The 22,404-nt window shown below is 36.5% G+C and overlaps 1 protein-coding gene across 1 annotated transcript in view; it reads right to left on the bottom strand.

The window, feature by feature from the left end:
* Positions 1-22,404, bottom strand: part of SNX13 (sorting nexin 13) — a 66,986-nt gene that overhangs the window by 33,381 nt on the left and 11,201 nt on the right. The window contains 6 exon segments of the mRNA XM_032181055.1: positions 38-159; positions 2,331-2,418; positions 2,421-2,451; positions 2,850-2,939; positions 7,543-7,645; positions 12,434-12,546. Of these exon segments, the coding sequence (XP_032036946.1) occupies positions 38-159; positions 2,331-2,418; positions 2,421-2,451; positions 2,850-2,939; positions 7,543-7,645; positions 12,434-12,546 (547 nt within the window).

Consider the following 22,404-nt stretch of genomic DNA (forward strand, 5'->3'; position numbering starts at 1 on the left):
TACTCAAAGTAAAAATATATTTCCATCATTATGTTACCTTTCATCTGATCACCTTTCTCTGCTATTCTTTGCTGAGCTTTTCTGAAAACTCGAAGATGAGTGCCAAAGTCATCAACAAGTCGTGTAGTGAAATAAGGCTGCCAGTCTGTTTCCTTTGACCTATCAGAAAAGGGGTGACATGCAAATTAATTAGTTTATCCTGAATACCAAAAAGCAATTATAAATTTCTACTTACTTCTCCCTGCCAAGAGCCAGAGTGATAGTAAACATGGAGAAACAAAGAGAAAAAAGCCTCCTGATCTATTCACTGAAAACAAATCAAACGTTGTGAAATACCATTTTAAAACTCACATTTACACATTATTTATGTTTGAATTACTTTAAAAAGTTAACACTGATATCCAGTATTGTATTCTGATTCTCATCATTAGTTTAAAATATCCGTGAAAATAATAATAATAAAATAAAAAAACTCACACAAACTGTCTACAAGCATCTACAACCTAAATGCTCCCCAGGTCTTTTTCTCCCATAGTTTCTGTCATTTTGGAAGGCACATAAAATCATTTTATTCCAAATTTGCAGGATATGCACAAGTAAGAAAACACACATTTCATTTGAAACTACCAACAACCTAATATTATCAGTAATTGATTCCATAGCTTACGTGAGAAGTAGTTGGTATGAATCTCTAAATCAACAGTGCACAGTATTGGAAAATAGTCACCGTTAGATTTGCATAAAACCATTTAATTATTGGTCTAAGACAGATGCGGATATACTGATGTGTTGTCCATGCTTTCCTAAGCAAAGCTGTCTCAAAAGGCCTGTCTCAAAACCCGTTAATCATCGACAATCCAGATCCACAACCCGCACAACAAACAAATCACACAAAAACACTAGGTGGCAGCCTTGCAGCATTCTTCCGTAAGAGGAACTCCAAAAGAAAAAAGAAAAACCTGCAGTACTCGTTCTCTATAGAAATTCACATGCTAAATGAAATTAGAGATTATGGAACTAATCTAAGACTATTACAGCTATAACCAATTGCAGTCATTTTAAATGCACTATATCATTTTCCCTCAATAATAAGTTACTGCAGGTCAATGGAAATGATATGATTTGTACAGGAAGAAAAAACAATTGCACGGGAATAGTGGCTATTTTGAAGAGCTGTAATACCGGAGGAAAAAAAAAAAATAAATTAGTTATAACTTGTCCTGCTTTGACACAAAACCAGTGTTTGAAAACGTTCAACAAAAATTAACTTCATGAAACAGACAAAAACATTGCAACTGAACAGCCAAATCAATTTCAGGTAAGCACAGTATTGCTTCCCATATGGTATTATTCAGCCTATCTTTTCTGATTTCCAAGTTTATGACATAATGGAAAACCTAGGAAACAGTCAGTAAGATTTTGTTATCACATACTTCTCCTAGCATTAAACCTAGCTCTATATCTTTGATCTTTCTTGCCAGAAAAGCACACTAATCTACATTTTCAAGGTCAGAAGAAGGGGATGACAACACTTGAAAACTTGCTAAGAAGTTTATTATTATTATTTAGGTTACCCACAACCACTTCTCAAGAGAAAACAGATGATCACTACAGTGGGATGAATGCTTGAAATCATTGCTTATACCCATATACTTCTTTACTAAGTACACATGGTTTCCTAGGCTGAGAAATCAGGCATGCTGAAGATAAACAATTTCCTAAATTTCCTGCTACTTGATTAAGCAAACAACTGAAATATATTGGACAATTAACAAACTATCCATTTGTTCTGAACCATGTAAGCTCATTCTTTAAAGAAAAATTACATGAAATCAATATTTTAATTCCCCAGATTGCTACCCCTCTGGAAATACTCATTGCTCTTACATATTGAGGAGCAACACCATTTTTAAAAGTTACCTGAGTTGATACAGATATTTGAATTAAGGTTTTCAAACTGATTTGTCTTGGGAATTGCTCTGCTGTTATATGAAACAGACCTGCACAGAAAAAGGTGATGACTCATGCAGCTCAGTGCCTAAACTGCAGAAAAATACTATTTGCTAATCTTAGGCATTGATCGAATCTTGAAAAGACTATTTTGAAAAGACCATGACTATAAACTTCACCTCCTTTTATTCCTTAAGGGATCAACAAGACTGCAGCTCCTCTTGGATTATAACCTTAAAGTACATTAATGTTCTTTCTGTAAAATACAGTGAACTGTACCAACAGATAAATTAAAAATTGTTTAGCTATTACCATACAACCAACAGAGATAACTGTCCACTTGTTAGTCAGTGTATTGATAAAAATACAAATAAACTTACCTGGCAGAAAACTGAACAAGTGCATACTGAAGAGCCTGCCTGATTTCCAGAAGAAACGATTCATCATCACTTAGTGTGTAATACCATACTGCACATAGTCTCTCAGGGAAAACTGGATTACCTGAAATTGAACAGGGAAAATAAAGACAAACTAATAAACAAAACAGAACAAAATACAAAACAGCTTCTTGTGCCTAGTAATGCAACAGTAGTCTTCTTAAAAGGTTCACATAGTGAACTCTACCATTACAAAATTGGGAGTGAAACAATAAAAACTCCCATGCTAAAACCTCTCTCATATTGATTCCTGTGAATTCACTACTGCTATGCTGAGTAACTGCAAGATACAGAAAACGGACAAGTATTGCCCAATATCCTAGTCCATCCTGGACGTTTTTCACTTACCACTCTCAACTGTAATTTCTCAACTTCTTTTTGTCTCACAACTACTTAGCTATTACACATTCAATACTTGGAAAAATAAAAATAATAAATTAAATAGTCCTAGTTATAACTTACCTGTTGCAAAGGCTCATCAATTATATTTGCACCTGTCAGTCTTCTGTCAATCTTAATAGGTCTGGCTTCACGTTTCATTTCTTCTATGCACTTGAAAGAGATTAGGAAATTTTAACTTTGCAGATTTAAGTAGAGCTGGATTCTAAGTATAGCTTCTCATGATACTTGTATACTTCCAATAGTAAATCTGTAAAACTTTTTGATTCTAATCTATGTAGTGCACAAGATCTAATATCCACATTTCTTTATATGGTAAATAACGACAAAAAAAAAATGACCTGCATTACTTCCTGCTTACTGTTTAGAAGCAGGTTTGCTAAAATAACAGATCAGAAGGAAATAAAACTCAAATGGCAGTAAAAGGGCAACGAAGAACAGCAGCACAAGATAATTTATGGGTAAGACTCCATCTTGATACTTGATGATGAGCTTCCTGTGCAGCCTCTGGCAAGTAATTGTACAGGATGTCCCCCCTATCCCTTTTGTTTCTTTATACATCTCAGGTTATTATATATGCCTGTAGAGAAACTACTCTTTGGTACCATCACGACTGGACAGGCAAGTCTTAGAAAAGTAATTGATGAGGATGTAAAAAAATTGCTTTATAGAAGGACTTGCAACTTAGAGCAGTTAACTCCAGGTATTACTTCATCAGAGCCAACTTGCAGCAAGCAACATACTGAAAGAAATACTTGTTGACAGTATTTCATTGAGTGGACTAATACGGTGTCCTTCTATAAACTTCTGGTGAAACCTGCAATTAGCCCCTTTATTTTCTGGAAAATAACAACACAACAACCTACATTACTGTTCAAAGAAAAAAAAAGTTTTCTTTTTTTTTTTCCCCATTTTCTCTAGAGAACGGAGTGAGTTATGGCTGTATTGGGACATAGAATTAAAAAACATAAACGTAAAAATGATAACAATACACCCAGTGTTTTCTATTCTACTTGATTTCTCCTAAGTATCTCTCATTCAAACAAGTTCACATTCAGTGAATGGTGGTGAAATACAAGGCCAGAAAACGTTTCTGTTTTCAACTAACAAGGAAGTATTTGCTGTTGCAAAGTTCTACGTACTTTTAAGGGCAAGGGAACAGTTTGACACTACTTCAATATGTAAAAAGTTGACTCATATTCAAACAATATTCCAGCTATATATTTATGAATTTGCAAAACATTTTTGTCTTGACAGTATCAAAAATGCCAAAACAGTGCAGAATGGAATGATTATATATTGCTAAATGGTTAAAATTGCCAAAATAGTTTAAAAAGTGAAGTCTGAAATTTGAGGATTGCATGCACAAAACCACATTTGGAAAACAGAGGGGAAAAAAAAAAAAAAAAAAAAAAAAAAAAAAAAAAAAAACAGCCACAAAGAAGAGAAAAAAAAGAGAGAAATAGAATATGCAAGGTTAGTTGGTAAAATCTGAATGCTTATAGGCGCTTAAGATTCATGTTTGGGTCTTGTCCTCCAAAATTCATCTTGTCCAACCTTCTGCTCAAACCAGAGCCAACAACAAGGTTTACACCATTCTTACACATTCCTTTTTTCTCCAGTGAAAGTTTTATGTATTTGCAATACTAAGTAAATAATCTTCCATCAAACTTACATAATTTCCCCTTAATGCACAGCATTCATTATATATATAACAAGCAACATCCATGCAAACATATCTGTACTAAATCCTGTGTTGTAAGTTTCTCTAGAGCTTGCTGCACTCTACACATTACTTTATTCACATTTTGGTGCTCTGAATTGTAACCCTTTTCTTTAAAATAAAGCATTTGAAACATTTATTTTCAATTAAAGAAAAACAAAACAGACAAAAGAAAAACAGCACCAAAAATCATAGAATCACAGAATGGTTGAGGTTGGAAAGGACTTCTGAAGGTCATCTAGTCCAACCCACCTGCCAAGCTCGGTCACCTAGCACATGTTGCACAGGATGGCATCCAGGTGGGTTTTGAATATCTCCAGAGAAGGAGACTCCACAGCCTCTGTGGGCAACCTGTGCCAGTGCTCTGTCACCCTCACAGTAGAGAAGTGCCCCCTCAAATTCATCCAGAACTTCCTGTGCTTCGGTTTGTGCCCGTTGCCTCCCGTCCTGTCACTGGGAAAAACTGAAAAGAGACCGGTTTCCATCCTCTTGACACCCTCCCCTCAGATATTTATACACATTGATGAGGTCTCCCCTCAGTCTTCTCTTTTCCAGGATAAACGGGCCCAGTTCTTTCAGTCTGTCCTCATATGACAGGTGCTCCTGCCCCCTGATCACCTTCATAGCCCTCCTCTGGACTTGCTCCAGTAGCTTCATGTCCCTCTTGTACTGGGGATCCCAGAACTGGGCACAATACTTCAGGTGTGGCTTCACCAGGGCTGAGTAGAGGGGCAGATTCATCTCCCTTGACCGGCTAGCAACTCTCTTCCGAATGCACCCCAGGATACCGTTGGCCTTCTTGGCCACAAGGGTACATTGCTGGCTCATGGTCAGCCTTCTGTCCACCAGGACTCACAGGTCCCTCTCCACAGAGCTGCTCTCCAGCAGGTCAGCCCCCAACCTGTACTGGTGCTTGGGGTTATTCCTCACTAGGTGCAGGACCCTGCACTTGCCCTTGTTGAACTTCATGAGGTTCTTCGCGGCCCAATCCTCCAGCCTGTTGAGGTCCCTCTGAATGGCAGCACAGCCCTCGGGGTATCAGCCATTCCTCCCAGTTTTGTGTCATCAGCAAACTTGATGAGGGTGCACTGAATTCCATCCTCCAGGTCAGTGATGAATAAATTGAACAGGACTGGACCTAGTACTGACCCTTGGGGGACACAACTAGCTTCAGGCCTCCAACTAGACTCTGTGCTGCTGAGGCACAACCCTCTGAGCTCTGCCATCCAGCCAATTCTCAATCCTCCTCACTGTCCACTCATCCGTCCCACACTTCCTGAGCTTGTCTATGAGGATGTTATGGGAGACAGTGCTGAAAGCCTTCCTGACTGCCTTTGAGAAAAAGAGCTTCCTATAAAGAATCCACATCTTCAGATTACTCTTCCAACTGAAAAGCTCAACTAAAATAGCTAATGCTGTATTAACAGTGACAAAAAAAGAGATGCAGAACGCTACTGTAGAAGATAAGTAAATATTAACTGGAGGACAATTTCAAATAGCATTTAGTATGAAGGTTTGTTTTTTTTCTGTTTCTGTTTTTTTCTGACTTACTACAAAAAATTCCATAGATCGGTCAGTATTGGTAGCATAATAAAAGTGACATACGTGCACCAATAATCCACACTCAAAACCAGAAGTACTAAATTTGCAACCATTGTACAAAAAAAAAAAAAAAAAAAAAAAAAAGACATTTTATTCTTTCATAAAGCAACTAGAGCATACATACATATAGGGATCAAAAATCATTAAAAAAGATTCAGACACAAAGTCTAAAAGACAGAAAAAAACTGTTCGTAAATCTACTCTCAAAAAACGTTAGACATAAGCAACACTTCACAGTCACTATAAGCATTGTAAGCCATATAGCACCAAGAACTTTAGTCTCCTAAAATCAGGTTTCATTAATGGAACCAAATCATTAGTTTGCTGACTCCTTTCTCAATAGTGGCAATAAAGTCTTAAATTTTTCATTTAGACCAATAAATTTACTCTCAGCTTTCAATATACTTCAGTCCCAGACATCTCAGTTACATGCACACACAAATTGTGATTAGAAAACATACTGCTGAATCACAAAGCACATTTCTTTACACGTGCTGCTGATAAGAAAGTTGAAACCTCATCACAGACAACATGAAGTGTAGTGACCAACTGTCTGACAGCTGAAAGATGTTTCAACAAAATATTTGTGAGATTAAACATCTTAGTGTAACTAGCAATTTTTAGGTTTGTTTTCTCTATACTAATGAGTTCAAACCAATTAGGCCAAGATCCACCTGCCAAGACATATAGATTCATAAACCAGGAATTGCTACGAATTCCACATCTTGGCTATTAGGAGCTCATTCTATACTACAGAGATGCAGATTAAGCCAATTAGGATGCCTGGAATTTAGGTCTATCTACCTGGTAACATTTCAGAAAAGAAGATGACAAAGTTGGAAAGTGGATCACGCTGCTCCTCCATTTGTGTATGCATTTCCATGATTTTTGCTTGGCCTTACATAAAACGTTGGTCAAAGATAAGAGCTTCTCCCTCCCTTAAGTACTCTAAATCTGGACTTTATCAAGGAACTCACTGACCACAAAGAATCAAAATTGTCAAAACTACAGACCCAAGGATGGAAGAATCATAAGTAGTCACAACAATCTTGCAAGAAAAATCTGGAAGGAGACACCACCTCCCCCCCCCCCCCCCCCAAAAAAAAAAAAAAAAAAAAGTCTAGAAAATAATAGTAATTTCTAACATATAGCATTAGACAGTTGCACCTTACTCTTTTTGCGTAATGAGTAACAATAATTGAAACAAACTTTCTATAAATGCTTTAAAAGCCTATATTTCGAAAAGGAAAAATCATGCATTGCAATTTCATACACAGTTTAATAGCTGAATCAAAACATAAAAGCAGGATCATTTATTTTGGGAAATGGGTACATTTTTAATTTTTAGAATAACACTGCTAATCAGTTTGAATCTAAGTTTCAAAGCTATGAAGACTGATTTACAAGTTAAGGTCAGTAAAGTCTCCTTACCTTAGGGATCCCAACTGATGTACAGGGAAGAAATGAATGTTCACACTGCTCAAGGTATCTTTCTGAGTTGCTTTTTCCAAATAAAAGAGTAACCACAAAACCCCTAAAATTGAAAAAGAAAGACAAGCTAGAACGATCTTTCCAATCCCCACCCTTTAGAAAACATTGCACAGTGAGGTACAAAATTCCAATACTTGACTCTCACCATTGACTACCATAGGACAGGGCTCTTTGAGTGTAGTATGCTACTCAAATTAACTGACACAATACAGTATGAAGTTTTCCAGTCTTCTGTTCGCATTCTTAACATCATGTTATCACTTAGCAAATGTTTATAGTCTATACTACAGAGCCTGCTACCTAAGAAGAACCTTTTAGCGCATGCTGCCTATGCTCCCAAATATTAGAAGAGTGAAAAAGGGGTACATGTACAGGCTACTCTGGTTGCATTTGTACAAAGATGCTTTTACTTCAACACTGTGCAGAAATAATGTCTTTACAGAGATATTTAGACCATGACATTTTGGTAATAGTCACAAAAGCACCAGAAAGAAACTGATGTAGTAAGTGTAGAAAGTAACTACTGATTACATATATTATTACATATATTTAAATGAGAGGTATAAAGTTTTCGATCTGGAATTCATATTAAGCTGAAAAATAAAGTAAAAATCAATAGTCCTATCAAGCTACCTAAGAACAGAGAGGCAAAGTTCTCCTAGAAGAAAAAGTAAGTTAAACACAAGGTATTGAGGTTTTGTTATTTAATTCAGCATATAAATTCTAAAAACAAGCATACTCCTGGGCCATTTATTTAAAAAAAAAAAAAATGTTATATTAGAAATTCATTACCTTTTCCCCCCTCACAATTCCTCAATACTATTTAAGTTATGACTTGTAACAGGACAGCAGCTACTTTTATTATTGTTTTCTTTGTAATATAATGAAAGCACAATGGAAAACAACCACTCTAAGAAGCTCAATTTTTCTGCAACAGGAATAATTTATGGCTTATGACACAGGGAACAAAAACAAAAAGAAAGCTAGTTTTAGGAAGAAATGGATGAAAACCTAAAGGCTGTGCCAATTATAGCATAACTGAAGGAGGAAGCCTTTGAAAAGCTGAGCATGAAAAACAATGAGAAGCCACTGTTGCTCAAGACTAGTCTTGGGATGGCTAAACATGCACAGCAAGCAAATATCAAAAGTATTCCATTTAAAGGACAACTGACCAATGCTCGTGGCCACAGGATCTCACAAGGCTGTTCCAGGCTAGAACATGCTGAAATCACACTTTTTAATATAGGTTGCTCTTGATAAATTATATTCTTACTCTTATGATAAGAATCTAGTTCCTAACCAACGCATCTGAATTCACCAGATGTATTCCATTTGAAAGTTTTAATTCCCAAGCTGGGGACCACTCTTTTCAAGTACTCTAGTGCTCAATAATTCAGAAGTAGGGAAGTGGTCATTTATATTGTAACAACTCCAGGACGGGGGGAAAAAAATAAATAAATAAATTATTATGGGTAATTTGATAATGTAGAAGAAAATTTCACTTGATATTCTGACTCCCTTACAGCCTACAGCACCATCTTTATATACCAATCCCAAATACTTTCTACATCTACATGTGAATGAAGGACAACAAATTAAAAAGAAATAATAATTAAAAGCTGTAATTGCTTTTCTGCTCCAGATGCTTCCAGATTGCTTTAAAATCGTAACACCAACATTGCTTTTAGCATCATAATCCAGTTCAAGGACAAAAGCTTGTTTTAAAACTTAACAACTTAGCATAGTGAAACTAATATTGTGTTTTGTTTTGTTTTTTATTTAAATGTTTGGGTTTATTTTATTTATAACCTATCATTTTTCCATTAGAAACCTCAGTCTGCTTTTAAAGAAGACAGTACTCCCAAAATGCTTTTTTTTTCCCCCCCCCCCAAAAAAATGGTTTTAACTTCAACCATATAGTAGTAACTTGTAGGAGAAAGGAGGGGAGAAGTACTTCCTTTAATTCAAAAGGATCAAAACCTGGCAAGTAACTAGCTGTAGACTATGACCATTCAGTATAGCTGTTAGTTAATCAGAAGCTTCCAGTGCAAATGCTTATCCAATTCATCAAGAGGATATTCAATCCAGCAAATGAAAAATCAGCATAGTCTTTTCTAAAATTGAATAGAACAGAAAAAGAACAAGACTAATTTATTTAAAGTTATTTTTTTCCGGATTATTGGAAGACCAGCTTTTCACAGGGATGGATTAACAACAGAACAATGGTGAAAGGCAGAAAAGTGAGGACTACAGATTTATCTTTTTCCTATCAAGTCTGAAAAGTGACAATGTCAGCTGAATGGCTTTGTGGAAGTCAATAAGCAGCTAGCTTCAGAACCAGTCTGGTAGGAATTAGAATAATCAATGTAGGCGGCCAGACACATATACATGGATATTATTAAAAAAAAAAAAAAAAAAAGTGTAATTATCAATACTTAACACAATGGAGCAAATTCCTTAAATGTCATAGTGATTGCTGGTCCAATAAATGTTAGTTATGACAGTATCAGAAGCTTAAAGCTGCTGGCAGAGCCACAGATCACATAATTTCTATTTTACTTCTTTAGGATGCAAAGAGGGAAGTAGAGAGAGTAAGGTAAGAAACACACATGAAACATACATGGTACAAAGAAAAGATGGGTAAAAGACAGGCCCAGCATCAGGTTAACAGATTTGCATCTATACTTGAAGTAGAGGCAACAAATATTTTATGAAGCTTAACACCTTGTAATAGTCTTGGCTATACAGGTTAAAGAAACGGTATCTATCTCTTGCCTCCTGTTTGGGGTGGAAAGATCCCAATTGCCTTAGTGATGAGTTATCAAACCCCAAAATTTAGCTTTTTTGTTATCTTTTGTAAATCAATCCTAAAGCAAAACAAAATTAAACAAAGAAGACTTTTGATTTAAAGCTTTTGTATAGACACACAAGTATCCTTCTATGCATACAAACACAGTTGCATGCTTACTACAGGCTAACTGTGCAGCAGAAAATACACATATTAAAAAAAAAAAAAACAAACTAGATAGCACACAAAAGAAGTGAAACAGTAGAAACAGATAACATTGATACAGCTGTGGCATCATCGTTTTCCTTCACAACTCACTGGCACACAGTATAAACATTAAGGTCATTATTAAGGATGCAACCAACTATAGTTCAATGTCTCCTGTTTGAACTGCAAAATGGGACAAAAGTAGGCTCCCAGCTAGCGTAAGTCTGAAACCATTGGTATAAGCCACCATTTGTGAACAAGTGTAACCAGCTAGAAAACCGTGTGCCAAACAGGATAACAATTCAAAGTATTAAGATAAAGTTACAGTATGAAAAGCCACATCCAAAATTGTTACTTTGCTCCACATAAGGGTATAGTAGTTTCCTTAATGCTCGTGCTAAACATGAACCAAAATTAGATTTTTATTTTCTTAATTTACATAACTGACGTTATATCATTGCTAATCATAGGTGAAAAAGCTATAAACAAATATTAATGTTATAAGGTAAGAGGAATAGGACCAAGTGTTTTGCATAACTTTGCATGGGAATTAACTCACAAAGAAAAGCAGGCAAGAATACCTTTAAAATAAATCTATTTGACCTAGTTGGTACTCCTGATTCTGTATGTTGACTGTTACAGGATGCGTCACACATCTGACAAGATTAACAGTGTAAAAAAAGGACCAGACTACAGCCTTAGCCGAGAAGACATGCATTTTAAGCTAAAGCTCTACTAGAAGGGCTAAGACTTCACATCTGTCTACGTACATAAACATGTAATAGGAAAATGGATACAAATTTTGCTTTAACAAAATTTAACAGTACCACAAGATGATTTTAGTTTTAAAATCAATGTTCAGTAACTAGCTACAAAAATGAACCAAGTTGCATTGATGGACAAACAGCCAGCAAAATATGCCAGTCATACATGTATCAAGATTCGAGAAGACAAAAGCATTTACTTAAAAACTAATTTAACTCACCAATCTTGTAAACTGACTACTCTGCATTCTCAGACAGGGAATTCCAAGTTTAACCCAAGTTCAAAACCCAAGCATAGCATCTCCAATTCTAGACACTAAACTGTATTGCACTTTTTGGAATGACAGAGAAGTGTACTAATATTATTTACCGTATCAAATAAGAAAGCTAAAAGGGTGTTTCAAAGAGGAGAAAAAAAAAAAAAAAAAGATAGCCCAAACACTCTCATTAGAAGTCAAGCAGGTTGTGGAAAACCAAGAAATATTGCTGTCCTGCAGAAGAGACGGATGAATGAGAGGACGGAGGAATATCTCACCTCTCATTTAGACCTGGTATTAAAAATAAAGTTTATAAGACAGACATAAACAATGTAAAAATAGTGCTAAGGACAATAAAAATACATTGTTTGCTCCCTTCCTGTCCATAGGATAAAGTATCTACAGTTACTAATCTGATTTACTTGATGAAAGTGTTGCAAGATATGTCAATAAACCCAGAAAAACACCCGCTCACTGTCCTCATGAATGAAATAACAGTGGTGTTAAGTGAATATTTGTCCTCTTAACATCTCTTATATATAGCTCTTTTGCTTTTTTTATTTTATTTTATTTTTATTATTATTATTTTAAATTAGTCACCTTTTCTGCCTTGGCAAATGTATCATAAGCAATATTCTACAGGAAAAAAAATCAAGAGTAAAATTTAAGATCAAGAAAAACAACTTGGGTCACAAAGAGATGCTTAAATGTGGATGTGATTACATAGAAGTCACTACAGATTTTCAGAGCAAACTGCTAATACACGCATTAAAATTTAATCTCACTTATAAAAAAGCAGTAAGTAGTCTACTTACCCACCCACGAAGCAGAGGATATAAAATGCAAAGTAAAATATAGCAAAGGGTCCAAAAGTTATTAGAAAAAGCACAACACCAAGACTTCCCCATCCCCATATGGAAAGACTGGTCTGTAAACAAGAACACATAGAAAAAGTATTATTAATATTTTTTACAACTTTAAAGTCTCCAGAGCAATATTTGTAGTTTATTAAAAACTTGATACATTTTAATTGTGTAGGAAATGACACTTTGCTTGATAAAATGAAAACACTAAGTAAGAAGTGCATATTGCTACCAACTTACATCGCGAGCCAGCAGTCTGCTTTAGCCTTTAGAGCCTTTTTCCGTTATCTACTGTTGGGCATCTCTCACTTCACATGCAACTATTACCCATAAAGTGTCAACTTTCTTCTCTACATTTATTTTTTACACACTTGTTTCTTGAAATACTTTCTTCATGTGAAATTCTCCACTACTTCCAAGAAAAATACAGACTTCACAAGAGAAGAGGAAAATATCAATACAATCACATTAACATGACTAAACGTGTAATTTTCACAGCCAAGCAATGCTGTATCTTCATTAGATGATGCACTGGTCAGCCAGTGCATCAAATACTGGGTATAAACTTACTTTTTTCTTGAAAAGAGAGAAGGAAACTTAAACTGATTATTATACTGACAATTCTTGTTAGCAGAGAAATCAAGAGCATTCAAACAATTCTCTAGTATCTAAAAAGGATTTTGCTTTAAAATAGTGAAATTTAATACAAAAAAGAAGAGAGACCCCATGGCAGGACAGATTCTTTGGCACTGGGGGGTAGACAAAAGCTGTTTTGAAAGCACCCAGTGCAGCTGAAGTCAACCACAAGAGCAGCTGTGGATTTGGTGGTTTCTTAGGGCTGATGCCTGCCATAACTCCGCAGACAAAACTCACCCTGCAGTGAGATGTGGGACATTGTGCAAGCACATGCACATACATATGTATATGCACACACTTAATCTCTCTCTCTCTATACATATAGATGTATACCTGTAAAAACATGTATGCACGTGCGTGTATACTTCCAAAACTCAAGGTAGCGAAAACCAACTGTGTGGAGCTACAACGGCTTTGGACCCTCACGGTGCTGCAATGTAGCCGGAGAGTGTATAAACTTAATTCAGCCTAGTCTACAGTTCAGTATGGAAAGCATGTTTCAGCCAAGGCTCAGAAGTGTGAAACTGATGATGACAAGTATTTATAGGCCACCAAAACTGTTCCAGCTCTATGGTTCTCAACTTTTCTTTTTTTGCTGGTGTCTAATTTACGCCTTTCCTACCCGTGATCAAATGACACCCTGATGGAAACTCAGACAACTGCTATGTCAACAAGTAACACTAAGAAAGCACTTAAATAAACTCGTCTTGCAGTTTGACATTTAGAAAACAAGCAGAAATTGAACACCAGATTTGCAGAGAGCCCTTTTTTAAAGCTTTTAAGAGGAGGGATGAGGGGTGCTTGCCTACATTTCTTATTTCTCCTAAGACTATTTAGATTTCACCTTTCCTTCTTAGGCACAGAATTCAGAAAAAAAACAACTTCCTGACACACACACACACACAGAGAAGTTTTTGGAATCCTATAAACAATGAACAGTAATAAAAAAAAATAAGGTTCCTACATAAAGCAGTCTCAGTTCTTTTCTGAAAGGAAGACGTCGGGCTGCCCAAAAGCAAAATCATAGCTCTACAGACAGATTGTTTCACGGATATACACAGTAATCACCAGAATTATCTAATTCTTCCTGTTTTATTACGAGTTTAATAGAAAGTTGAGATTGGATTCTGTTTTCTTCCTAGTTAAAGCTTTTTAGCAAGAGATGGAGAAGTTATATTGGCTTTTTGTTTGGAATTTGGGGCTGGAAAAATACTACACTCACCTGCTTACTTATTTGTTTAAATTAAAGTGTCGCAGCTCAAAAACTGAATTGAAATTCAATTCTCTTTCGGCTGAAAAAGTGCAATGCCTTTTTTAAGTGATACTAACCATCCAATTCAAACAGCTAAAACGCTGAAGAACAGCGTTACAATAAAATAAAAAAAAAAATCTTGGCCACAGCTGAGTAGAAGATTCTTTCAACTTCTAAGAAGTAAATACAGCAGTATTTTGAGAAGATAAAGAAAACAAAAGAGACACCAATACAAAAAAAATGGCAAATACAATAGAAGTGCCATGAGCTCTCATCATACATTCTCATTATGCATCTACATTCTAATACACAAAGACGATTCCTCCAATTGATGCCCTCAGAAATACGTACATCCTAAAACTTCCACAGAGCACTACCCACCACAGGAAGATATGCATGGAGAAGATAACATTTAATCACGATTTTTTTTATATCATAATATCAGTATGCTTAATGGCATTATTCAAAAAAGTTGAAGTACCAAATATGGGATAAGCACTCTAAATGACTTAACAAAACTTAATTAAACTAGATAGCAGGGTGCATATTCAGGGCTGGATGAATGCATAATTAACAAAGAAAGTTCTCTAACTCTAATAGATAGAACAGTGACCTTTTGTCCTACACCCTAGCTTTGCAATTTAGCATATGGCTACAGAGATTCAAATCTCATTTGGTATTTTAATAGGATTTCTTAAAACTTGTACAACTCAGTACACTGCAGTAAGTACAACAGATACTGGCCCAATTCTTATATACTTTAGACACGTGGTGTATAGTCTTGAATGTCTCTCTCAGAAATCCACAAAAGGATGCAGCGATGAGAAAGGTTCCATTCAGGCTGACTGCAAACAAAGGTTCCTGTAACCTCACACTTCTTAAAGGGCCATTAGCAGCATGACTCCCAAAGAAAATTGAAATCTAAATTTCCTTTACCACATCAGAAGCAACTATGAAAAGCAAAGAAAGTCCTAATATTACTCAAATATGACTATGCAGCTGGTACTACCTTAGTAGAAAGTAAGGTGAAACTAGCTGGGGTATTAAAAAAATAAAAAGTCATACCCCCATACGTAGAACTTCTTTCCAAATAAGCTGTATTTATAAAAAAAAAATATATATATATATATATATAAAAAAATAACAAATTGAATGAAGCTTTGTCTAGTCCTACTGAAGCTAGCTGTAAGGTATTTGTCACTCTCAACAGAAAGAGTACACCAATCTCATGAAGATGCCATAACACTGGCATTTAAGTAGCAGCTCCCCAAAACCCCTTAAAAGAAGCAGAAGTGTCCCCTGCTGGGAGCACACCCTTCCAAACCAAACTGTCAAAGTTTCAGCTACTGCATTTCAAGCAACTCTGGTCAACTGCCTAGGGCTGAAGAGATAGTATTGGCCTTAATCCTGTGGGATGCACGTACGTGTGCACACTGTGTGAGCGCACAGGCACACGTAGACAAAGACTCTTTGTTCCAGATGAACAATGCTTCCACCTCATCAGCTGGACATGCACTGGTTTACCATCCCTACAAGATGCCATATGTTCACCCCACCATCGCAGCTCCCTCTCTTGCGTGTCTTAACTCTTACAAAGAAAGAGTTCTGCAGCGTATTTGTAAGGTCATACCCATGAGGAGCTAATGCAGCACCACAGAAGATACAGTCGTCTTCTTCCATGGACTGGAATTGCTTCAGCAAAATAAACATCAAATGCAGTAAAGGGCTGTCTGCAAGTCAAAAACTGTGCACCAGAAAGCCTCGTTAGTTACAAGTCAGGTGAATATTCACAACCTTGATTCAGGCAATGCAGATGACAACACTATCAATGACACATGGCTTTTTTTGGACTAAGCTTTGTTCATTTTTCCCCACTCAATGTACCCCCCCCCCCAAAAAAAAAAAAAAAAATACAGATACCTACTAAAACAAGTACTTAAACTTGCTTTCTTATATACCTCTGCTTTTCCTGTTTGGCTTCTGCTTTCAAATTAACGCAGCATTTTGTTATTTTGTATTGTTGTAACAGGCTCCTGTTGCACACCTACAGCTGATACAACTGAGCCCAGACTGACTATGTCACCATCCATGCAGGACTTTGTCTATATCCATAAGATTCACGGCCTAGAAATTATGTACAGTTTATAGACTAGACAGACAGTCTTAAAAAAAGTTTAAGAGAAGAAATATCCCACTGTAATTTAGTATGCAAGTAGTTATGCACGTGATAGTCCACTACTTACGAATTAGCTAGATTATTTTGCAAGTGAGTCAAGCAGGAGCATGGCAAGGTTTGAATGTACCAGCCACAACAGCAATGAGTTACTACAACAGCATACGTAACTACTATGCTTTTTTTTTTTTTTTTTTTAAAAACTATACTTTAAAGTAGCTTCAGTGGGTTTCTTGTTCATTTAGTCCAGTAGACAAGCTTTCAGAGCTTTGCTTCTAACCCACCTTTAAGCAAAACCCTCAGCCCTGATACAGCTTTCACTGAATATTTGCTGAGGAAAGTACAGCTGTGCTCATTTTGCATTTAAACTGGTGCCGTCAATTTTTGTCTGCAACTGCAACTGACAGATACCTAAGTGCTTCTTCTTTCATGCAAAAACAGCTCCAGATGTCCAGTGGACAGATGCTCCTTTCTTCTCGCCTTCCCCTTTGCCACCAAGCAGCAGACACTTTTGTGTCTTTCAGAACAGACAGACAAAATGGCTGGAAAGGCTGGGCTTGGGAAACACCTACTTGTCCATCTACAGCTTTGGCAGAAGACTACTCATACGGCACAGCTGTAGCATCCAAAAGGCCTGTACCACTGCTGATTGCCCCTGTGAGTGCTTTCAAATTGAAGGCTTGCAACAGAATAGTCTGACCTTTGAAAGAACATGGTCATTTAAAAACAAAAACACTTCCTTGCAATTCTTTTACTGTGTATATCTGATTATATCTGTGTATATCCGATTAGTGTTTTTTAAATGGCAGTAGGTGACAAGTACCTAGCTAGATAAGCAAACTAGTCTTTGCTATTTTAGTACTTTTCCAATATGATGATTTGCCAAATGTATTCAACGCCACCTGTGGGCTCACATTAAAAAAATGTCAAAGACTGCATATACAGTAGATGTCAAGTTTAATTTTCTGTTAATTCTCCACATCTGCGTTTTCACTCAACTTCCATTTTAAGTGTAAATGGAATGTGTTCATGTATAAACCTTTCTATAATTAAGGCAAGTGTCATTTTTGTCAAGTGATTAAAAACATTATTTTAGGATTCAAATTACTGTGTCTTCACAAGCATGACAAGTAGAATTGGAAAGCAGTACCAACTGGAGTACCAATTTCATCTGCAGTGAAATTGTTATGTTATACTACCAGGAGAAACATTTAACAAGTGCAAAATAAACCATTAATAACTTTGTAGTTACATTCCTAATACATGCCAAATCTACAGCAATCAAAGTGAAAGACACGTCAAGTGGGGTTTTGAAAAGAGGTCTGCATATCCCTATTTCCTAACATCACTAAAGGTCTCTTCTTTTAACCTCTTCTGTGTCATCCCTTTGCCCTTTCCTGCCTTAAGCCAAAAGGCTTTCTCAGACTACATAAAAATTACAGTGAAATCTATACAACACTTTACTGCTGCAGTACTCAGAAGAAAACTCTTGGGAAAATTTTAAAGGGAAGGATTTTCATATACTCTGTTCTCCTTTTGTTGATTCAGGTTTATTTTTTTCCTCTCCCTCCCCCAAGTAAGCCTAAAATATTAGAGGATGTAAATATAAACAAATCATCTTTTAAATAAAGAACATCACACAATGTTAAGTTTTGGAAAATTAGGCCCATAAAAATATCTTCTGGGGAAGTGCAGTACTCTTGCTGATCCCTCCTGGTTACGCAGGCTGGAAACTCCCTTCTTCTGTACTAAGCAGGAGTCCATCTGTCCCTGCTCCACCTCAGCTCATCCTGTTCTGCTTACGGCATGCTTTTTATGTCAAATGGTTTAATTGGTTAACAGTTGGATTAATCCAAGAGCAGCCACGCCTAGCTCTGTTTAGCTCAAATTTTCCTGCTGCTTCTCACACTGCCTCAGCCAGGAAAGCTTTGGGGATCGTGTTCCCCTACCTGTCCCCCCAGCTACACCAGTTGGTCTAGCAAAGCACTCCAGGACAGGTAATAACTTCTGCTGCATCCTAAAACCACAATCACTGCGCTCATTCCGTGATTTGTGACATTCATTTTCAAAAGTGCAAACCTTTAAATGAAAATATATGTTAACATCACCTTGAAGTACACAACTATACAACAGAAACACAGTGTGTAATAAAAAGTTTAAAAGCTATCATGTATGTTATTGCGATTCATTTTTATCAGAAAAAAATAATAAAATAAAATAAAAACTGGCTTCTTGTTGAATATTACTGGTTAAAATAGCAAAATAATGTTGTATGTTTTGATTAAATTTGCGCGTGTAAGACGATGAAGAAAAAGAACAGTCTTCTGATTAACACTGCTTCTACCAGAAGGAATAAATATTTATCCCAAAACTTCATTTTAAAGTGAAAAATCAAAGTGAAACAGCCTGGATTAATGAGTCAAGGGGCTTTATTGTTTTTTTGTTTGTTTGTTTTCCAACACCTGCTCTACCAGCATTTCTGATGACAACATGAAATTAGGAAGTGGATTTTTTTAATTATTTTAATTGAACCAACCTTCATTTCTCTAACATTTATTCTCTGGGCTAACAGCTACTTTATCTAAGCAGAAATAACTACAAAGGACAGAAAGCCTTGTTTCACACAATCCAATTTTGAAAGTAGAATATTTATCATGTAACTAGGAAAACCAAGAGGCCACCTTCACACACACAGACACACACTTTCTGATCACAGGCTTGCAGTAAAAACCTAATTCTAAACCACATTCTAATCCAAAAGGACACGGAATAACAGGTTTAGAAGACGCAATTCAGCATCTTGGATAATGATGAGAAATAGGAGATGCAAGCCCACTTTCAGACAGTTTCTTAAATCTAAGAAGAAACGACATACACGAAGTCATTTTTAGTTTGATTTCCAAAAAGTGATCCTTACTGACTTATATCTAGCTTAGTTTGGCCAGAAGGAAAACAGACAGGAAGGATCCAACAGGACCAGACAAACAGGACCAGGCTTATTGCTTGACACGATCACCTTAGGTGATCCAACATGAGAACAAAGTAATCCCTCTAACGCAAGCTTGAATTCAAACCAGTGAGATAATCTACACTGTTTTACGTTCAGCCTCTGGATAAACAGATTACATCTATTTCAGGTCTTGCTAGTGCAAAACTCTGGAGAAGAAAAAGAGGGAGAACTGGAATCTCTTATCAAGTAACATTTAATAATTTTTTAAATACAAAAATGACACAGGATGTGGCTTTATGTTCAAAGGCCATTCTTGTCTGAGATCTTTAGAAATGGAGAAGAAAGTGGAAAGAAACTGATTATAAGAGATCTAATGAACACTAATTATTTTTCTTAAAATAAATCCAGTATTTCTTCCCTAGAATTATCACGGTTTCACAACAGTGCTTACATGAAAATATTTTGCATAATCTTAGACAAAATTGGCTTCAAAAAGTTTATATGCAATTGATACTTCAGGAAACCTCAAAAACTTTATAAACAATAGCCCATAAAAACAGGAAGCGAAACAAAGTGAAAGTGTTTTTTTTCACCACAAATGCAGAATTTGTCAACAACACAGAAGGATAAAATAAGCTCAATTCCATAAAATGATGAACTTTTTAGAACTATACACCACAGCACCAACTGTGCTTTTTCTGTTTTGCTCATTCCTAAATAACTCCTGAAAAATGTCCTAAAAACATCAAGTGTGAAACACAGCATGGACAATACCTTCAATTTTGCAGAAGCATCTTTAAGCAATATAATTATTCTCAAGCAAACCCCATACAACAAGTAGATCACTAATAAACCATGTTTTAATGACCTATCTGTAGATATGTATGATTTTAACCAATAAATTGTATATATAACATATATATACACATATATTTGTATACACACACACACAATCCAGAATGGTTTAGTTATTAGGACTCTGACTATAAAATTAGTCACCCAAGTTTTTTGTTTGTTTCTTTAACCTGCTGGTAATATATTAAATGTTATTTGATACTTGCAGCACAATTGTCAAGAGTCCCCTGAACTAAACTCATTTACAACTCTTACTGTAAGATGAAGCTGCTCTGGATGCACTGTAGTATTTCACCGTCCAGTTGTGTTTTTTCTTAACTTTAAAGTTACATAACACAATCTAATGGTTCCCAAATAATCAACACTCCTTCTCTAGATAAAAAGTTACTTTAAAATATTAAATTAGCAGTGTAACTTCACAGTGTTTTACCTGAGACTGGGCTAAATATAATAAGATACTCTAATTGCCTTAGTGGGTCAGGCTATAGATGTGAAGGAATATAAGCAAAAAAAAAGCTAATTCACATTAGCTACCATAATTGCCAGAAGGGTTCCTCTTGAAATAGACACCTCAATGAGACCAAATATTAATTTCCACATTGTCCCTAGTGGTCAAGTCTGTCATCTCTAACTATTGCCATTCACGTCACATCTTTGTGGACTTATTTTGTGGTTAAAAGACACTCCACCACCATTACAAAAAAAGTCATTTTTCCTTTATTAAAAAGGAAGAAAACTATAAACAATAATGTAGGGCTCAGAAAAGAAACCTTTGAGTTTCTGAGCTGTGATGTCAAACTGCACCTTAACTACAGGCAGTACTGGATCAGGAAAGTCAGAGCTCAGCTGAAGGCCAACACAGACACTCTCTCAAATTATATTGGCAGCAAAAGGGCATCTTCAGGAAGGTCCGTCCAGGCCAAGAGAGAAGATATAGGTCCATCATCCTCATCACGGTCCCCGGGAAGGCTGCAAGCAACCAACATGGATTTAGCAAGGGCAGATCATGCCTGACAACTCCATTCCTTTTTATGACGCAGGGAACAAGGAAAGGGCCTCAAATGTTGTGCATCTTCCCTTTAGCAAGGCATAATACCTCAGTCTCCTTATCACCTAACTGGTGAGCTATGGGTTGATAAGTGGATGATAAGCAAAGGAAAAAAAAAAAAAAAAGACTGGATGATGGGATGCAAAAACTTCATCAGTGGTGCCAAGTTCAGTGGGCAGCCAGTAACTATGCAGGGACCTTCAGGGACCAATACAGGAACCACCACTGTTTGATATCCTCATTAACTACCTGGATGATGGGACAGGGTACTCTCTCGGTAAGTCTGCATACAACACCAGACGAGAGCACAGCTGCCATTCAGAGAGATGTTGACAGGCTAGAGAAATGGGTTGACAAAGCCTGATAACATTCAACAAAAACAACTGTAGGCTTGCTGGGATGAAATAACCCCATGCCATAATACAGGCCTCGGGCCAGCACTCTGGGAAGCAGCTCTGCAGAATGGGATCCAGGGGTCCTTGCGGACAATAACGCAAGTTGGCAGACAGCCCTTATGGAAAAAAAAAAACAGCCAACAGAATCCTGCCCTTTATCAGCAGAAGTGCTGCCAGCAGGTCCAGGGAAAAGATCCTCTATCTGGACATGAGATCACATCTGGAGTACTCTGTACTATTTTGGCCTCTCCATTACAATACAAATTAACCTGGAAACCAACACACAATATTTAATTCAACCATAAGGGATTTTCTGCCAAAATAAAGTACATCCATGTACTGAAGCCATATACTCGCTCTACCATCATGGGATTGGTAGATTTAAAAGTTTATTGGTGATCCTAATTAATATTCTGACCCCTATTTGTATGACTGGGAAGTAATACAACCTTTGAAAGTACCGAATCTAGTTTCAGTTTGGACTTCTGCTTGCGATGATCTCCCCTTCACTATGTCTAATTGCTGTTCCCCAAAAATTACTAACAGTCCCCCAATATTTGAGTGCCATCACATGGCACCTACAGGGCAACCAGGTGATCAGGCCCAGTCAGCAA

Source organism: Aythya fuligula, chromosome 2, assembly GCF_009819795.1.
Source record: "Aythya fuligula isolate bAytFul2 chromosome 2, bAytFul2.pri, whole genome shotgun sequence".
NCBI lineage: Eukaryota > Metazoa > Chordata > Aves > Anseriformes > Anatidae > Aythya > Aythya fuligula.